Consider the following 18,416-nt stretch of genomic DNA (forward strand, 5'->3'; position numbering starts at 1 on the left):
CTCGATAGTTTGTGAACACCTCCATTGGAGTGCTGCGGGCACCCCCAGGTATTCCTACAATATAAGAAAGGCGCCTAGCCTAAACAAATTACCCCTGATCGCTATAGTGCAGGTGTGTCTGCACTAGCTTTTCATGAGAAGCCGGTAGCCATGGGTGATGGGCAAGTGGCAGACTGGGAGAGTATACAAGATCCACTCTCGCTTTCATATTTAATTTTGGCCATGCTGGCAGTGTACATTTGATTGTGGTATAGTGCTTAGGTTGAATGGTGAGGAGGGTTGCAAAGAGAAATTCTAGCGGTGCTGGCATCGCAAATCCGCTTCCACAGCCAAGTGAAGGAGAAAGGGGGTGGTTCAAAACCAGTGGAAGGTGAAGTACACCTGGGTGCATATATAATAAAGCTCCAGTTCATGGGCCTCGAATCCCCCTCTATGGAACGACAACATGAGGGTTTCTCACCTTATCCACATCTGTTGCCCAGGCGAGGCTTACCAGCTGTGTTCTAAGTATCATAAAGTATGCGATGAGAGAGAGCGTTATAGTAATGAACAAGTTTAGCGATTTGGGGAGTATCGCCATGTTTATGAGCCCTATACGGGCCCGCCAGTGAGAGCGGGAGTGCGATCCATCTGGAGATATGGTTGGTCATGGGTGCAAGGGTGACCCTATAGTTTGCCCTCAGGAAAGCCTATAGCTAATACACTTAGCTGTTTCCACATCTTGCTTGCAGGGTTTCTTTTACATGGGTGAACCAAGGGAGTCTTGGTGAATGCACGATTCATCAGCCGAATCATTTCTTTGAGTGACAGCAGCAGATGTAATTGTCCCTAATCTAATACAAAACATTATTAGTACAACTGCTATGAGATTAATGCAAGTTCCATTCTATGCTGGCACATTGTGGTTCCTGGATTCTGATAATGGCAACATATTTCACTACTGTAGCCTGAGACAGAAACTAGACTTTGCATATGAACTTCTCACCGCTGTTGAAGCGACTAACCTCTTTGCCTAGCTATGATTCTTTAAAATGTGCTGTCTGATAGAACCAGTGCTGCCAAGGCCTCATCTGCTTGTGCTCTTCATTACAACAGAACCAAGATGTAGACCAAGGTTGCCAAATTAACAACATATTTTAATAAGGTTATAATTAACCTAAAATGTATTTCTCAAAGAGTGTCTTTTCTTTGATGATGCACTCTCTTGTGGGAGCATTAGGTATCACCCCTTGCTTCTACAGGTGTTTACATATATGCGGCTTACAAGGCCTGTATTATCTGTGAACAAGAAGCATGGTTAGATAGGGCCAGTGATTTTCAAATTATCCAGTTTCAGGGAAATGAAATGTCCTTAGGTGACATATATAAAAAAATATCAATAGGTTAGGGGAATGACACAGCCTTGATGTGTGCCTGATATCATAGGGAAATGATAGGCTTGTTCTCCTTACCTTTTTTAATTACTTGATTACTCTGGCATTGGCAGTCTAGCTTCTTTCTCTCCTTTGCTCCCTGTGACAATCCGGACATCGACCAACCTTATGGAAATCAGCCCTGATCCAGCTGTCGGCCGAGCTACCAGTGCTATCTCCTCTGAATGTGAACGGGCGCAACCACAGATACATTTCCACCTGTTGGACCTCACCTTAAGTTCTGTGAAATGTGTGGATCTTCCAAATAATCCAGAGTAACGGTTTACTTCAAACTGTTGACATCACCCAGTAAAGTATGCCAGTGTTAGTATTAATGATTGACATTGTGCTGAGAATCTTCATCCTGGGTAATTTTCACCCTTAATCACATGGATCAACCATCCTGAAGACAAGAAAAGGAACCCGTTGCTTGACCTGTGGAGAAGGCAAAATCCTTTCATCATCCTAGGCACTGTTTGTATGACTTCCTAAATTAAGTCCTCTCCCATCAACCCATGGGTCATATCAAGTTCAAGGGTCTTTGCTATTCTTACATGTACATGAAATTATATATAATCTTATCTTGTTAGGTTTACACCAATCTGGCTTTTTAAGTACACAATGTCGAATTGTGTTGTTGATTACTGATTTCCTACATTTGTGCAAAGAAGCGTTGCTCTTAAAGTAACTGCAAACTGAGTTCTTATACATTTTACATAGCCACTGTTTTAATTATGAGTCCTGCCTGCATCTGGTTTGGCCTTTAAGACTTGACTAAAGGAGACTCGTAGTTCTTCATTAAACATATTTCCTTAAATGGTGAGCAATAATCTTACAGGTGCTACTTTGGAACCTTTGCCATCTTTGTTGCTCAGGACTGCTGTTTGCTGCTACAATGCTCCTTTGATGTCTATGGCTTAGACCTGATTACTACGTTGGCTGTGGGCCCTTGTTCAATTATGCCGTCTTGTGTTTGGTACAGCCTGACTATGCGCTCTATTGGTCATCTTTTCATTTGCATGGTTTAGAGCTAACATTTGAATAAACGGATCACTATTTTTTTGGCAACTTATCACTGCCATGGTCAGCTTATTATAGTAGGAGGACTCATCGTAATTGGACACAGTGGTTATTCTCACGTGCTGCTGAAGTACTGGGACCACATAACTACAGGTGCAAATCTCTTTTTGGAGTATATTGTCATGAAAGAAACTCTACAGAGACCGATAAATTAATTAAAAGAGCCAGAGTAACTGGGACACCCTCAGTTCCTTTGGGTTTGCTCCTTTGAGAGAGAAGTATGAGAGAAGTTTGAATTAGGGAAATTCTTACTTTACTAGCAAAACTGTAGGAAATAAACTTTCAAATATTGTGAAGCGTGGTGGGTAAGATTCCTATAAAAATCATAGAATTAACCAGCCAAAATGTTTGGAAAGCATTCACTTACAAAAAACAAGTTTTGATGAGTGGTTCTCCTGCAAAATATACTTTTGATGAATTTTTAAACCCAGGCAATAATGTTGGCTTTTATATAGTAATGCATTCAATGAAAAGCATTCACTGATGCTGTTTGCATGAGTGAATCACATTATTGCAGGATCTATTGGCTTTTACAGTGTCAAACACAGGTTGTGCAGAAAACCACCAAGGACACTGCTTGACAGTTAAAGGAAAAGTAAAAAAGTTCAAGTAAAATCTTTATTGCAGGCCTAGCGCAGTGCAAATCCATGGGTGACGTCATAGACTGAATATGAAAGAGAGTGAAATGATTCACTGTAGTTTTATAATGTAGCATTGTAATTGAAGCACTCCATAGGAGGAGGAATGAGTCCACGAGCAAAACCCCATGTGGTGAGACAATATTTATCTGAAGCCTACTGTATGCATATTTTCAAGGATTAATATCATCTGTTTGAGAATAGCTGGAGCTGTCTATAGCCAAATCTAAAAAGTTGTCTGTAGCCAAACCTAAACAAGCAATTGCCATGCAACTGGTCTTGCGTTTGTAAAAGTTAGAGCTATTGGTGTTGTAAATGATATTTTTTAATTTTTTTTGTAGTGCTTTAAACCGAGAGTCCAAGTCATTTACAAGCGTTAGCCACAATTACAAATTATTTCAGGCATTTGCCTCAAATCTTGTTTGTGGCTTTAATCCACGTTTAGGCTTATGTGACATAAGAATAAAAAATTAAAGCAGCAGACCAGTTTAGTAAAGGTTTGAACTCTGACCTACATAGGGGCTTCAGCCCAGGAGTCCAGTTGAAAGGAAAAGGATAGTCCTCTGAAGTTGAGGCATCACTACCCTGATGGCATCTGAGCGGTAACGTATTCAAAGCTAGAGTCAGGGGTGCTGAAATCAGTTTTATGCACCAAACACTGTTCAGTTGCACGGAAGGCTTGCTAGAGCCACGTTAAAAGCACCCACCCTGGAACCTAAAATAAATCTGGCACCGCGCCGAGTATCTCCCAAAAATGTAAAAACAATATAAAAGTAACATTGTGCAGAGCATGTAAAAGTTTAAATAAAGAAAAATAGCATCCTGCAAAGCATGTGCAGAATGCATGGTGGCCGTGAAGCAGAAGCACTTTTAAATGATTCGGCTGGGAACCTTTCAGACTGTGTGAAGTAAAGATAACACACACGAGCATAGGCATGCCAACAAAAAGAAAAAAAAGCTCTACAAGTATCATAATTTAACTTGAAGCATAAGAGCACATGTAACAGGGGCAGTCCTCTTGGGAGGTTACAAAAGTAGAAAAAGAGGGACTACTAAGCATTTTAATCAATGAAAAGCAGGCATTTAGGAATGACAGTAAAAGGAGCCAATTAAAAAAAAAAACAGGCGGTGCTTAAAACCCATATTCTAGATACAGCATGTCTCGAAGAGATGGCACATTCTCTGCCTAAGCAAGACCTAAAAACTGTGACGGGTTTGATCTTGCTTAAAAGAGCACCCTACCAAACATTTAGTTAGCAGAAAATATCATAATTAAATAACTGGAACCACTCTATAACTGAGTTCTAGATCAGGTGGGAAGTTAAAGGGTTTTATTACAGAAATCTCAAAATCAAGCGGTAAAGAGTAAAAGTTAAAATGCCATGAAGGGTCAAATGCAGAGAATATAATCCGAAATAAGAATTATTCCATGTCTCAAATGAACAGCAAAATCATAAGAAATTGGGCCGGTTCCCTAGCTATGCAAAGTTCAGGAAAATATCTGGGTCTCCCCCAAACCAAGGGGTTCTTATACACAAGTCCTGCATAGAAAATGTGTTAAATCCACAGAGTCAGCATGATATGATCCCATGTATCATTTCTTTATCAAATCAGAGAAATCCACGCCATTAACATCATACGCTAGGACTATGCCATTTTCTAAGAAAGTGTTGAGCATCTTTGATGTCACGTTGCCATAGGAAGTTCAACTAATGTGCAAAATGTCTAAATAATGGATTATACTCTAATCAAAGATGCTAAGCCCATCAACGGAAATACAGTGGAAGGATCTTTAGCACTTGCAACAGTTACGAATACTAGAAAATTCATTCGCAATACATGCACATTAGGAACATTGTTGTAACATCATTTAGTCTTCACTCTGCAGTGCTAAGGAAGGAAAACCATACACAGAGGAACGGGTTGGGAGGTGGAAGAAATAGAAGTGAGCAACAAATGGCATCCATACTAACCTTAAATGGAGATTTCAACAAAATATGGCCTAACTAAAATGTTAAAAAACACTTTTCAGTACGTTATTTTAAACTTGTTTTAACTATAGACATATTAGTTCAATATTTACAACTTGGATCCAACATAAAAACATAAATACTCAATATTATTTATCAATCAAAAATATAAACTGTAACATTTCTGAAAACATTTACTCAACTGAAACGTCTTAAAAGTAATCTATACTTACAAAACGTTCTCCTTAATGTCTTTCAACAATTAATAACTTAAAGTCATCAACATTTACCTACTGTTTCCTATTTGTTGTGACACATACAAGTGTTAGCAGAGTTATTGGGAGGAAAGGAAAGGGGAGCAGTGAGGTGCTGGGTAGGAGAGTGGCTTAGATAATAAATGAAGGCAGAAAGGAAGGGTGGACACCTGCAGAGATCATGAAGTTCGTATTCTGTCTCTGTGGTTGGCATTGGCAATGTAAACGCTTTCCATTCACACAGGGCATACTTACAGCCTCGCCTACTTAAAAATCTGTCCATGACCTTAACCAAACACAAAGATGCACAAGGTCTCCCGAACCAGTTGGATAGGAAGGTAACCTGACGACCCAAGGATCAACAAGCTTCCATTTATTGGTAAAACATATTGAGGCACGTATGGCCATTCAGTTCCCACAGTATTCCTTGTGGCCTCTTTTAAGGTAGGTTTCAGGCTAGTGTTACAAAGTGAATCGAAAGCACTGACAATTATTTGTATGCACTGAATTTGGTAAAATGATATTTGGTGCTGCTCTATTTTCTTAAGTTGATCACAGCAGATTTTAACTGCAGGATAGACTTTCGGATCTAATACAAGTCTTTGGTCTTAGCAGCATCTTCTCTGAAATATTTCACACATTTCATCATCTTAATGCGGGATACCACCATCTCCCAAAAAATCATGGAATTCAATGCCGGTGGGCTTGTCACATGCTTTTCAGTCTGTCCCCTGAAAGGTTTTGTTGCACTGCATGGTGCTCTCTTCCACCAGTACACTGATAATTCTTGGTTGTATTTGAGAATGTCGTCTGTTTGAAAAGTTTGGATAGTGGGAAGATTATTAAGACTATGAAAACCTGGATGGCAGCCTGTTTTTCCATAATAAAGGCACCAAAGAGTAAGTACCAAACCATAAAACCTAGCCTAGCCAAAGCCACTTTGAAGCAGCAGCCAAAGTCTGTATGTTTCAATATCACCTACTTAAACATGTAGTCAGATTGAACACTGTAAACCATAATTTCAACCACTTGTCTGGAATCTGAAATCTTCACAGGCTCCCAAATTAAAACTCATATCAGATTCAGAATCCTGGTTGTAGGTACGTCTTTGAAGCCACCATCCCTTGCCATGCAGCTCACACCTTTCAACGCCACAGTCGTCACCAGCTCTGTGAACATGCCTGTCCTCTAAATACTTGGTAAGCTCAAAATAAAAAGGTGTAACTAAGTATTTTCAAAGTTTCGCAAAAAATATGGAATTCACCTTCTAGGCAACCAAGGCGTGCTGCCCTTAAGAATGTAAAATGCACTTACTATATAATGACTAAAGAAAACTGGTATAGAATTAAAGTTGTACTATTTCTTCACATTATATTGTATCTTCATGCTTATTCTAAAGTTTCTACACAGAAGTTAAAACATTAACCAACGAAATAAAAGCTCTATGCAAATGTTTTCAACCCTATGTCTAAGCAACATACAGAAAAGTTTGGACTTTTATCACATATTTTGTACCTTCTGTTTTAACTGCACAGTGTGTTGATGACATCCTGATTATGGCTTACGTTGCTAAACGTTTTCACTGCATAAATAAACCTCAGCTGGAAGGAAACCCCCAGGTGGGATGAAAGATTGACCACCTGTAGTTACTAGTTTCTCTGTTGTAGTCCAACCCTCTGTTGCCATTTGAGTTGTCTCTTGGAAGGCAGTGGTTTGTGATGTCATGCATGAATTGTGATTTCATAGAGGGTTCTGTCTGGCAGAGGTGAAGGAGTGCTAGTGTCCTGGGAGACACTAGTCCTGCAGCCTGCTTGCCAAGGGTTGTTGCCTGCTTGCTTTTATCTCATGGCGAAGAGGAGGAAGACACCTTGAACCCATGCCATGCCGTAGTCCTGATGAGGCCAAGTCATCTAACAATATCTGAACGGTCGGTGAGGGACAACCATGTGTGCCAACACCCCTAATCTCCCTGGGAAATTCCATTTCCTGGCACCCAGGGACTCATAAACTCAGTGTGATATGAAAGCATCAGTTCTGTCCCATTGTTTTTACAGAGCAGCTTATTTTCACAGGTGTAAATAGCATGTGTAACAATATAGTGGGGACCACTGCCCTGATGACAGTTGAATACTAATGACATTTGTGCTTTACTGCTGCCAATGGTTCCGTATTTTAAAGTGCAACTGCCCTGGTATGGGCTCACAAACTTCTTTGAGGGTGTCTCCGTGTGAGACTGTTCAAGTATCAACTCACCGATGTCCTTGGCAATAATATGTGAGAGAGTCTATCTAGCTGTTGTGCTTGTTGTTGCAGGTCTTAGTCCAATGGAGTAGAGTTGTATGCATGATCTTGTTAAGCATTGGTGATCATGATTGTGGACCTGGCGGTACAGTAAGCTTTGCATGCAAGGTGGAGCATGTCCTAGCAGTGTGCAGCACGCCGAGGACATGCAGGAAAGGGTGGGGAGAATTGCAGCATATCATGCAGGAAAATAGCACCCATAGTGTGAAGTGTAGCCTGGCAGGCAAGGGGTGGGTAAAAAGGAGTTTACAGTCTTTATTTCATGGTATTGTATGCTTGCACAGAGACCCTTGCAGAGAATACATTTTGGCATGAATTTTCCACTTGGAGTGTATGGCTAGTGAGTGGAAAAGGCACCATTGACAGTCCCAAGGAAGAAGTGGTCTTTGTTTCGGGAAAACGGCTTGGTATTGTACTGTCTGCTGTATTGCAACTGAGTATGGTTGTATGCCAAGGTCCCAGATAGCTAAGAATACAAAGATTGACTCTAGAATATTGACTATTAACTGTATCTGCCATGTAAGTTTAGAAATTTAGGTGGAGATTTACTGTTCTTTGCCCCACCTCTACATACTTTGACAATGTATACATAATATACATATGTATAGATACAAATATGTCTGCGTGCATGTGTGCACATATATATTATGTGTGTGTGTTTGTCAGCAGTGTCTTTTATTCATTCCAGGTTGGCTTCGATGGTATTTTGCCAATCCAAAGCTTTAATACTGTACCTGGAGTGGTAAAAGGCTTTTGTCATTTTACAGCTTGGCATGAATGGCAGACTGCTAACTCTATGCTTAAAGACTTTTCTCAAGAAATAGCAAAAGATTTTGTCCTTTTGTAGCTCTGCGTGGATTGCACTGTGCTAATCCTATGCTTAAAAACTTCGCTGGAGGTACAGACATTTGAGGTGAGCATATTTAGAGTGTAGTTGGTGTTGTAGGGTGCTCTATACAGGAGCTGCTTTCCCCCTAAACTTGAGAACTAACCAGAGTCCTCTGCTCCTTTTTTGCATATATGTATATGTGTGTCTGTGTGTGTGTGTGTGTATATGTCTGTGTAAATACACACACAGACACATATATTTGTATATATTGTCAAGATTGATAGATGTTTCAGTACATTTATATAAAACCGCATATAATTACCTTAAAAATAAAAAAGGTAGTTAATTTCCTAGAGTCCGTATTTTTGTAGGTTGGGTTGAAAAACTTACATTTCTGGTAGTACATGCTGAGGATATAAGGTTGCATTGAAAGTGCTAAGGAAAGCAGGTAGTCCTTGAATAAGAACCCTGTCGAGGATTATTTTGAAGATCATAGACCAGCAGTTTCAGAAGAAGTTGTGACTATAGTAACTATATTAATATATTAACTTGTGAAGTCCATGTGACCAAAGTGACAACAGTTTTTGAGTTGGTGAATTGAAGGATGGTGTGTCTGAACAGCTGTGTGCATCACAGTGTAGCTCAAAGGCTGCAATGATTCTTCTTTTAATTTGTTGTGCTTTGCATCACAGGCATTGGTGTTTTTCAGAATGAGGTTTATCTAAAGAAAACAGAAGTTGCATGACTTTTGAGAAGTAGCAATACTACCAGTGATTTAGCTCTGTAGAGATTCATTGTGTCTTGTTTCCTTCCACCTTTTGGTGATTTCACTGTACAATGGGACACAGGGATATATTCAAGGTATGCCTTTTAGCAACAGAGGAGCATCCTACTGCGATAAGCAGAAATGGGTAACTTAATTACATTGCTCTGTGTCAGCGGAGCTAAAGATTTGTGAGAGGTTCCCGTTTCCCGTGTAGGTTTATATTAGGAGAGCCCTAAATAACCGAAAGGTCAATATCATTTTAGAAATGTGCTTGGTTTTTGCATGCTCACCGGCTCCAAAATCAATTATTAATCACTTGGTAAGCTTGAAATAAGTTATTAGCCTTGTGAAATTTACAGTAATGCATGGCAGACCCCTTAGGGATTAACTTGGGGTGCATTTTTTGAAAAGGTCAGCTGAAATTGTGGCGAACACAGGAATCATCACTGGCAAAAACCCTGGTATGAGTGGGAGGAGTTAGCCACCGGTGTGTGAAATTTACAAAAGAAAAAAGAGGGAACAACATTGTGAGAGGTGCGTAAAGTTACAGATAGTGAAGGTCATCACAAATAGTCAAGTCCTAGGGCATTTTTAAGAGTGGTGTGCCGAGAACTGAAATGTATGAAATGGGGTATTAGGTGTGGAAGAAGAGTTTTCTTTATGTATGATATTAATTTAATCTGTGTGAAGAGATTGTGGTGAGTGAGATATTGTGAATAATGGGGTATATGGTAATAATGCTGAGGAGGAACAGGTTGTGAAACATTTTAAATGCCAATTGAATACAGGGAACATATAGACTATGAGTTGGGATGCCAGCACTCCATTGTCCCAACGCCAGATTCCCTCCAGAGCTGGTAGGGAAACGTGTGTGTGATCTTCTTCCCTCAGCTATCTATCCAGGTGGATCTTTGGGGCATAGCCACAGAAACATTTGGTTTTTCCACATGGACTCAATTTAAGACGAGGTGAGTTACACAAATGGTGTCTGTGACAAAAAAGGGTATCGGTTTTAGGGTTGAGAACTTCAAATATGTTCAAAGAAATTCATCCACAAATGATTATCCTGGTAGTTGAATGTATAGGGCTATAGTCAAAGGTGTTCGGTAGCAAATTAATTTGAGTGGTGGACATGTTAGTCTGTTAATTGGATTGAAAAGGATAGTGGAGGGATAGAAGAGGGAAGGATTAAAAATATATATAAATTTGTTGTTTGTTTTAGCACATAGCAGTAGGAGGAGGCTTGGGGTGAGTAAAAGGGATGGGAAGGGAGAAGAGTCTGAGGGTTGGGTTTAGCAAGGGGTTCAGAATAGTTAAAGAAGTATGAGATGATGCACAGAGGCGTAGAGTAGGGAAGAGTCTAGAAAGGGTTATTTTGGGGATCATAGTAGTGGTATGGGGTTTGGGATGAATGAGAGAGTGGAGGTAGAGGATATATTGCTAGAGGTATAGGGTGAGAAATAGGATAGTGCATCAGAAAGAGTAGTAGAAAGAGGGTTGAGACGAGGTATATATACACACACTATTTGTAAATCAATAGCGAAGCAGTTGTAGATAAATAGTTATGATAAAAGATTGGTGGTGCGAATAGTAAAGCCTATTAAAGCTTCAGAGTTCTTGCTAACCTCTCTTACCTGTGCTCAAGTCTGATAGCACGATTACCATGTTTCTGTATTGGAATGTTTTTTTATGGTTGACGGTGCATATTGGCAAATAGGGGTGCGCCCATCATCCTGTTAATTTACAAACTTTGTAATTAGTAGGGCATATAATCCTTAAGACACATTCTGTCTGAACAGGCATCTGCCTCAGCTGTTTTGCGGTGGGCACTGGACAAAAATGTTGATGAGGATGAGTGTAAGCTGTTTCCAAGATGATATCCTGGTATGTAGAGCATTGGAAGGAAGATGAACACATTGCATGGGTGCATATGTTTTTGGAGAATCTGGAAAGTTGTGGCCTCTAACTTAAAAGCTAAAAGGCCATATTAAGGGAAAATTGTGCCTTGCATACGATAAAGCCTAAGTAAAGAGGACATAATGCCAAAAAAGAAGTTAGTAGAAACTACCGTGGATGTACGGTGGCCAGCTGACAAAGGCCAAATGCCGTCCTATTTGTGACTAATTGAGCACTACTCAAAATGTACTTTTTGATTTCTCAGATGTAATGAAGTGTATCAATCAGTTGTTCAATGGGCAGTTAATTTTAAAGTTGTATGTTTTGCAAGTGTGAGTTTGAACCTACCAGGGGTAAAGTGGAGGATGCACCCTCCTGAATCCATTTGAGGTTAGGAGTCATGTCAAATGTTAACAACCGATTCAAGTGCAAATGGCGCTGTGTTAAGTCCGATCCCCCAAGGCGAATATATAATAATATAAAGTGCATTTGAAGGAATGGACAGTGAATATTCAATAGTGGAACGAGAGATGCTGATTGCATATTGGGCTAGATTACAATTCAGGACATTTCTGAATGTTTCCCTTCATTGTGAAGATAGATCATTAAATGTTGTTGAATATATTTGCCACACAGTTAGATTCAATTGGATTGCCAAGGAATGAAAAATGGTTGTGTTTTCTCAAGGGTTGTAATTTATTAGTATTGCATATTGCTGTGAAGAATATCTGTAAGGCAGGCTGTTTATTTGACTTGGTGGTGCCTAAGGAGGAGGCGATAGCTGCTTTGCAGTAGAACATCGCAGCAATACATATTTTGATGACTAATAGATTTGTGGAAAGGACAGATAGGGTAAGCTAAGAAACCCCTATTCTTAGTAAAAAGCTTACCCTGGAGCTTGATATCAGTAGAAATGTTTTTGAGTGCACATAATACTAGAAAGTAACATCAAGGCCCAATCCATTCTCCATTAGGAGGAGGAGGACTCGTATATATGGGTGTGAGTGCAGAAGGACGGGGAGAGAGTTGGATTGATGAATTTAGTGTGGAGCGTTTGACTGCTCTCTAGGCCTGCTTGCATTCTACGAAGATGTGTACATACATGTTAATCTATTTGTTGGACAGGCAACAGAAGTACCAGCATTAATATTGTAAAAGAATAGGAGTGAGGGCAGTGGACCTTTTTTTGAGTGAAGGCGGGAAGTCCTTTGTGGGTAATCAAAGGTGGGTGTGCATACAGTTTTCCTGCAACCAGGAGAAAGAACTGGAGGATAGGACACACTGGGAAAGATGAGGTTGGTAAGGGTGAGGGAAGTTTTGGGTGAGCCCTTCATGATATGTGAAGGAGGAGACTGTGAAAAATGATTTGGCGGAGGCAAAATGGGTTTGATAGGCATGACTGTATTAATATATCCATCCAAGTTTAAATATTTTGTGGTTAAGTAACACAATAAAAGCCATGTGAGCCTCTGAATTGTTCGTTAGGTGCTTTATGTTTTCCTCTGATCTTTCTTACCAGTAATAGTGGTATGTTTTATAATATGGTCTCCTAGCTTTTGCAAACTATGGTATGCAGTGATATTGTGGGATTGATACTGATGTACACAAATCTGTGAATGCTGGTATAGAACTCTCCGTGACATAGCATTTCAGTGGGCTGGCATACATAGAGCTGTGGTTTCCTTGGGATGATATCCTGTTCTTGTTTATAATAAAGTTTATTTTCTTTATATTATGCCTGCCTATCTGGTTTCTGACCTGCCTATTTGTGCCTAGAAGAATTAATATGCTCTCACCAAAAGCGGCTCTTTACATGGTGGTTCATTGCTTCTAATGAGCAATGGACTGATTTTAAAGAAAATAATAGCCGATAGTAATTCCATAAACCTTTATTTACAGCCCTGAGAGGCAGCTCATCACTGGTCAATAGCTCCAGGTTCGCACCACAACTTTCAAATATAACATTCTTTATCGCAGATAAGGGCTCTCAATGAGGTAATAATGTACACGGACACATGATTAGAATGCTAACGGACACCCACACCACACCACCACCACCACACCACCACCACACTACCACCACACTGCCACACACACCACTCCGCCCCCAATAACAAATGGCCATGAGCGAAAATAACTATTGACATATTTACAAGCAAGCAACTCGACTATAAAACAAATGGAAGGTGATGGATTAATCTAGAAGGAAGTAGGTGATCTATCACATCATTTTTGAATTTGCTAGGCAGTATTACAGTGCAACGCTTCCTGCTCCCCTGGACAATTTCCCTGTCCAGTTTTCATTAAAAAGTCCACTACCATCGACTTCAGGCACCCCTCTAATCCAGCCAGCTCCACACTGCATCCTAACTTCCACTGTGTTAGCATCCAAAACTTCTGTTAAACCTTGTCTTGAGACCAGTCCAAACATCCCATTCCCCCACCTCCTTTTAATTCATGCACACCTCTTCCACCTTTACCCCTGGACAAGCAGCCCATGTTCCACACTTTCCCATCGCTTAGTTTTGCTGAACTTGTCATTTGTTTGACAACTTTGAAAAGGGCCAGACAACCTGATAAGGTGTCAAGGAGGCATGTCTGGAAGAGAGACTGTGACTACGTATGAAGAAGGACACTAACTTTACCAAAGAAGAGATCCTTCTTGATTCATTCCCACTGTATCTCTTCCAGACATGCCTCTTCACACCATGTTTCTCTTTCTCATTGTAACACTCCTGGTACGCAGCTTGTGCTTTCTTTGTTTTCTCTCATTTCACAAGGGGATCACTCTTCCCTCCTCAACTCTGCCATCCACCTAAACTTTGGCTTTGATAAACGGTTGCCTGCCTCTTATGGTCTCAAGGTGGCAATGACCTGTTACAGAGGGAATTACCCGGTAAACTCAGGTAGGGGATATATAGAGCTAGTGTGATGCGCAATCCCATTGCAAGCATAATAATCTTCAGTCATTTCTGACTTTCTGTGGCCGATTTATCACTTTTTCAGAATACTTCCCTCAGTAAAACTTATCTTAGAATGTTTGTATGTTCAGTATCGGCCCTCTTAATAATATTCAATTATTTTCATTTTGAAAAGTAGTCAACCATAACACTATGTATTTGGCCTCACCATTGGAATCTTGTACAGGTCAGTTATATCAACTCCCAACCCATTGCAGTGCTTTTTAGGATGATATACTGGACATAAGGGTAGGTGCAATCATCCAAAGATTCAGTTAAATTTCCACATTCAACACACTCGCGCATACTACCCTCCATTGCCTAATCTATACATAGCCAGCAATAGGAGTTTTAGATTATGCTTTAACTCTTTACTATACCCAAATATCTCTCATGACAAAGCTGTTCCCTCTCAATCTTATATCAGCTGGTGGCACTACTTTACTGCTCCTCATCAAAATATCCAAAACTTCTGCTAACTCCTTTCTAGCCTCCTAGAACTTTGTCAAACCTCATTCAGTTTATTTTTCTCTTTCCATATTTTTCTCACAAGATCTTTCTACCCACCCATGCTACCTGGTAAACTTCAGATTCATAGCTAAGAATCTTTGTTCAGTGGGAACAGCATTGAGCTTAACCAATCTGCCACCTTATTTCTTGCTCCAACCACATAATGCACCTTGAAAATATAATCCTGCAATCTCATGGATAGCCTCACAAAACAAAACAAAGCCTTCAATAACCCACCAGTAGTTAATACATTGGTATAGTGCTTGTGATCTGTTCTAGCTTCAAATACAGTTCGCCACACAAACAACTGGAAGTATTCCAAATTCCATACACATGCCAATATTTCTATTTCTGTCAAAGAGTAGCGTTCCTCTGTAGGTGACTGGGATTGGAGCGCAAAAACCATCTCTACTTTGTGCCCATTTGTTCTCAATTTGAGTAAGAACACAACCTAACCACTTACATCTGTGCTAATTATGCTCCTTAACTTAGGGTCAAATTTGTGCTTAAACTTAGCTCCGCAAGTATCTTCCTTGGCCTTTTTTAAATCCTCATGGCCTTCTAGAGTCCCAACAAATATGCTCTTATTCTTCAGCAGTTGTCTTAAAATGTTAGTCTTTTCTTCAGAACCTCCAACAAACGTTGAATAAAAATCAGCCAATACTAAGGCCTCAGTTCATCCTTGTTGCTTTGATCTGCACATTCTTAGTAGCCTCTGCTAGTTTTTTCTTGGGTTTAATGCCATCCTGATTTATCTTGTAACCAAGATACATTACTGTGTACAACAAACATACATTTACTGTACTCTGCAATCAGCATATTTTTCCCAGAATTCCCAGAACAATCCTCAGGTGTTTATAATGCTCTTTCTTGCCCTTTTGGGAATGCTGTCTTAGAATAACAACAAACTCCTTAATACCTGTGAAAACCTCATTCCTAAGACTATGGTCATAGCTGAGCCAGTACAAATGGAAGGCACCAAATTGGGGTTATACACACTGTTAAACTCATGCTTTAGCATTGTAGGGGCACCTGATGGTAGGCTAAAGCCAACTGTGACCCATAGCCTTGGTTAACAATTCATTGATTCAAGTCTCTTAGATATATGCACAATAAAATCTTCCAGCTGGCTGTCTGGGCACCACCATTCTGACGATTGTGCTGGCTGAACGATCCCCACACCAGATTTCCTGAAAACTCCTTAGGAAATTCCTCTAGTACATAGCAACTAGTGCCACTTTCTCCTATAGCTAAAACCTGACCAAGGCTCTGAGATCTAAAATTATATCTAACAAAGGTTGGTCTATCCACCCGAATACCGAAGGACCTCGCTCTGCTATAATCTATGTTCCCAAGGCCTTCCTACCTTTGAATTGTAACTGTTCTGTATACCAACATGGGTATTGGTTCCCCCAGTAAACTAGTTGGATTTGTGTCTGGAGGTTGTAAGAATTTGCAAATAGTACCTTCAAATTTCTCCCTCCATGCATTCATGTCAAATATTGTGTGAGGTCACCTAGAATCTTGAGACCATATGCAGTTTGACTCCCCCATCCTCTTCACACAAACAGGCTTATTGCTGGAACTCTTCTTCAAACCCAGAACATTTAAAACCATTTGCCAGTGGAGTCATCCTTGTTAGATGGGCTTATTACAGAGCTATCGGCAACCCTAATATCTGATCTCTAATCAATTAATCAGTTCGACTTCCAAATCGACAGGAAAGGGCAAGTTTCCTGAGATATGCAACATAATATTCATTGGGTTCTTTAGTGCCCCGTTTCCTTTGGAAAAAATGCATCTAACAATGGCAATACTGGCTGTTTGTGAGTAATACTAATCTAAGGCATTCTTGAACGTATCCCATTCTCCTGGCCATCTAACTTGTTTCGCAATCTGACCATATTGTCTTAAACCTTCAGGACCTAGGCAATGCAGCTTTAGCCCTTCCTTTTTCCCTGGAGAAAGTTCTCCTCTACAGTGATGGATATATAATTCAAAAAGTATTCCTTCCATTCTTGCCATTTCATTGCAGCCACTTCTGGTGCAGTAAGTAATGCTAGTGGCGCGGTAAGGATGAATGTTTGGGCAGCACACATGTTCAGTGCTCAAGATGTAGTAAGACCACTTAAACTTAAACAGTAGCTGGTACCATCTAGGAAAAAACACATGAAAGTCTGAAGATTATGTACTGTACACAGTTTCTAGAGCAGAAATTGTCACAAATATGGTGCTGCTATTGTATTTGAAGTATGGCTCCTGGACTACACCACAATTAGTTTACGGGAAGAAAGTAACAGTAAATAGTCCAGAATAATTATTACTTCTGTTAAAAATGTATTTCAGCAGTGTGCCTCAGTATACGCTATTCCAAAAATGCAGAGTGTGCCCTTGGAAATTAGCAGTGGCTCAAGTGCGGCCCATCAATGCCCGTCATAGGCCAAGAAACAAAGCTGATGCTGCCAATGCCGCCAAAGCCTAAGAAACAAAGATAGCTGTCTCATAGTATGACCTTACATGGTGACATGCTATACTTCCATGGCCTTTAACACACGTTTCTAGAGATTGAGGCACGCAGGGTCTTGGGCACTCCATTTAGTTAGCCTTTCAACCCAGGAACCGTGCGCAGCAGCACCAGGGTCTTATAGATGCTCAACAGATCCTTTGATCCTGTCTTTGCACTAATGTTTCTGCAAAGAGCACCACCGAGCTGCACGTAAATCCACAAAGGCTGAAAGGTACTTTACTTATACTGGTTTGCACGGTTTGCCTGATTGTACACCTTTCCCTTTGATTTGCAAGCTCACAATTCAGTTGCCCTCTAAATTGGGTGTGAGCAGTTGCGCTCATCAGTATTGTAAGCAGTACTTAATTTGTTAGAGAAAAGTGCATGGGCCCGCAATTTTCCTAAGAAGCTCTCCACTAGCACTGCTGAATACTAAGGTTTTCGAAAACCAGGGATGCCGAATCCCTCTTCCGTCTATGTTCCTACACTTCCTGCTTCTTTATCGCACTCTTGCGGCTTCTTTTTCATCCCTCCTTAAGTTCATTTTCCCAAAAACAAATGCCAGTGCCCACCACCTTCTATCACTAGCACAAAAATAAACACTCCTTGCAAGACTGTACCTCTCCCATTCAGGAAGTCTTGGTCTCAGAAAGCGATACTGTGCTGAAGCATTTCAAACTCTTTCCAATGGAAATGAAAAATTAACAGATATCACCGGAAATTCACACGAAAGTGAAATAATACAGTCTTAAGTGTGGAACTTCTGCTATAAAACAAAAAGTGACAAGAATATAACAAGCCTCCTTATTTGGGGCTCTTTGCTGACAATGTATAAGTTATTAGACACTTTAAACACTCCCTCATCAGATGGCAGTTTTGCTTCAGTCACTCAAACTCTGTGGTGAATTGTAAAGAAATCTGAATTGTTATTGCTTAGAGTTACAAATAGAAAGTATCTTGCATGGAATTTACTTGAGTTTTATTGTCCTCAGGTCCACCATGACTTCTCCATCTGATGAAACATCAGGAGACTTGCCTGTGAGAGATGTGGGTCTCTGTCTCGCTGGGATTGGAGGACCGCACGGTATGAGAATTTACTGCTTCTTTATGCTTGTACCACTGTAACCTTAAACCTTCTCTGTAGTAATATGCTTATACTTTGCCTCCATTTATTTATTACCCTAGCTGAGACGATTGCTTTGAAGAATGTCTTTACCACAAGTGGCACATGAACTTCAGAAGGCATATTTGCAAAACGAACATCGTAACTGCCCCCTTAGTTTGCCCCTTGTAT

The 18,416-nt window shown here is 40.3% G+C and overlaps 1 protein-coding gene across 4 annotated transcripts in view; it reads left to right on the forward strand.

Annotated features, from left to right (window-relative positions):
- Positions 1-18,416, forward strand: part of RPGRIP1L (RPGRIP1 like) — a 673,080-nt gene that overhangs the window by 19,595 nt on the left and 635,069 nt on the right. For 3 of the 4 annotated variants that reach the window (XM_085639033.1, XM_085639032.1, XM_085639035.1), the window contains exon 2: positions 18,115-18,206. In XM_085639033.1, coding sequence (XP_085495159.1) covers positions 18,122-18,206 — 85 coding nt within the window. In that variant the 5' untranslated portion in view covers positions 18,115-18,121. Of the gene's footprint in view, positions 1-10,133; positions 10,219-18,114; positions 18,207-18,416 lie in introns of those variants that run through there. The other variant, XM_085639034.1, reaches the window with a different exon arrangement.

Source organism: Triturus cristatus, chromosome 12 (genome assembly GCF_964204655.1).
Source record: "Triturus cristatus chromosome 12, aTriCri1.1, whole genome shotgun sequence".
NCBI lineage: Eukaryota > Metazoa > Chordata > Amphibia > Caudata > Salamandridae > Triturus > Triturus cristatus.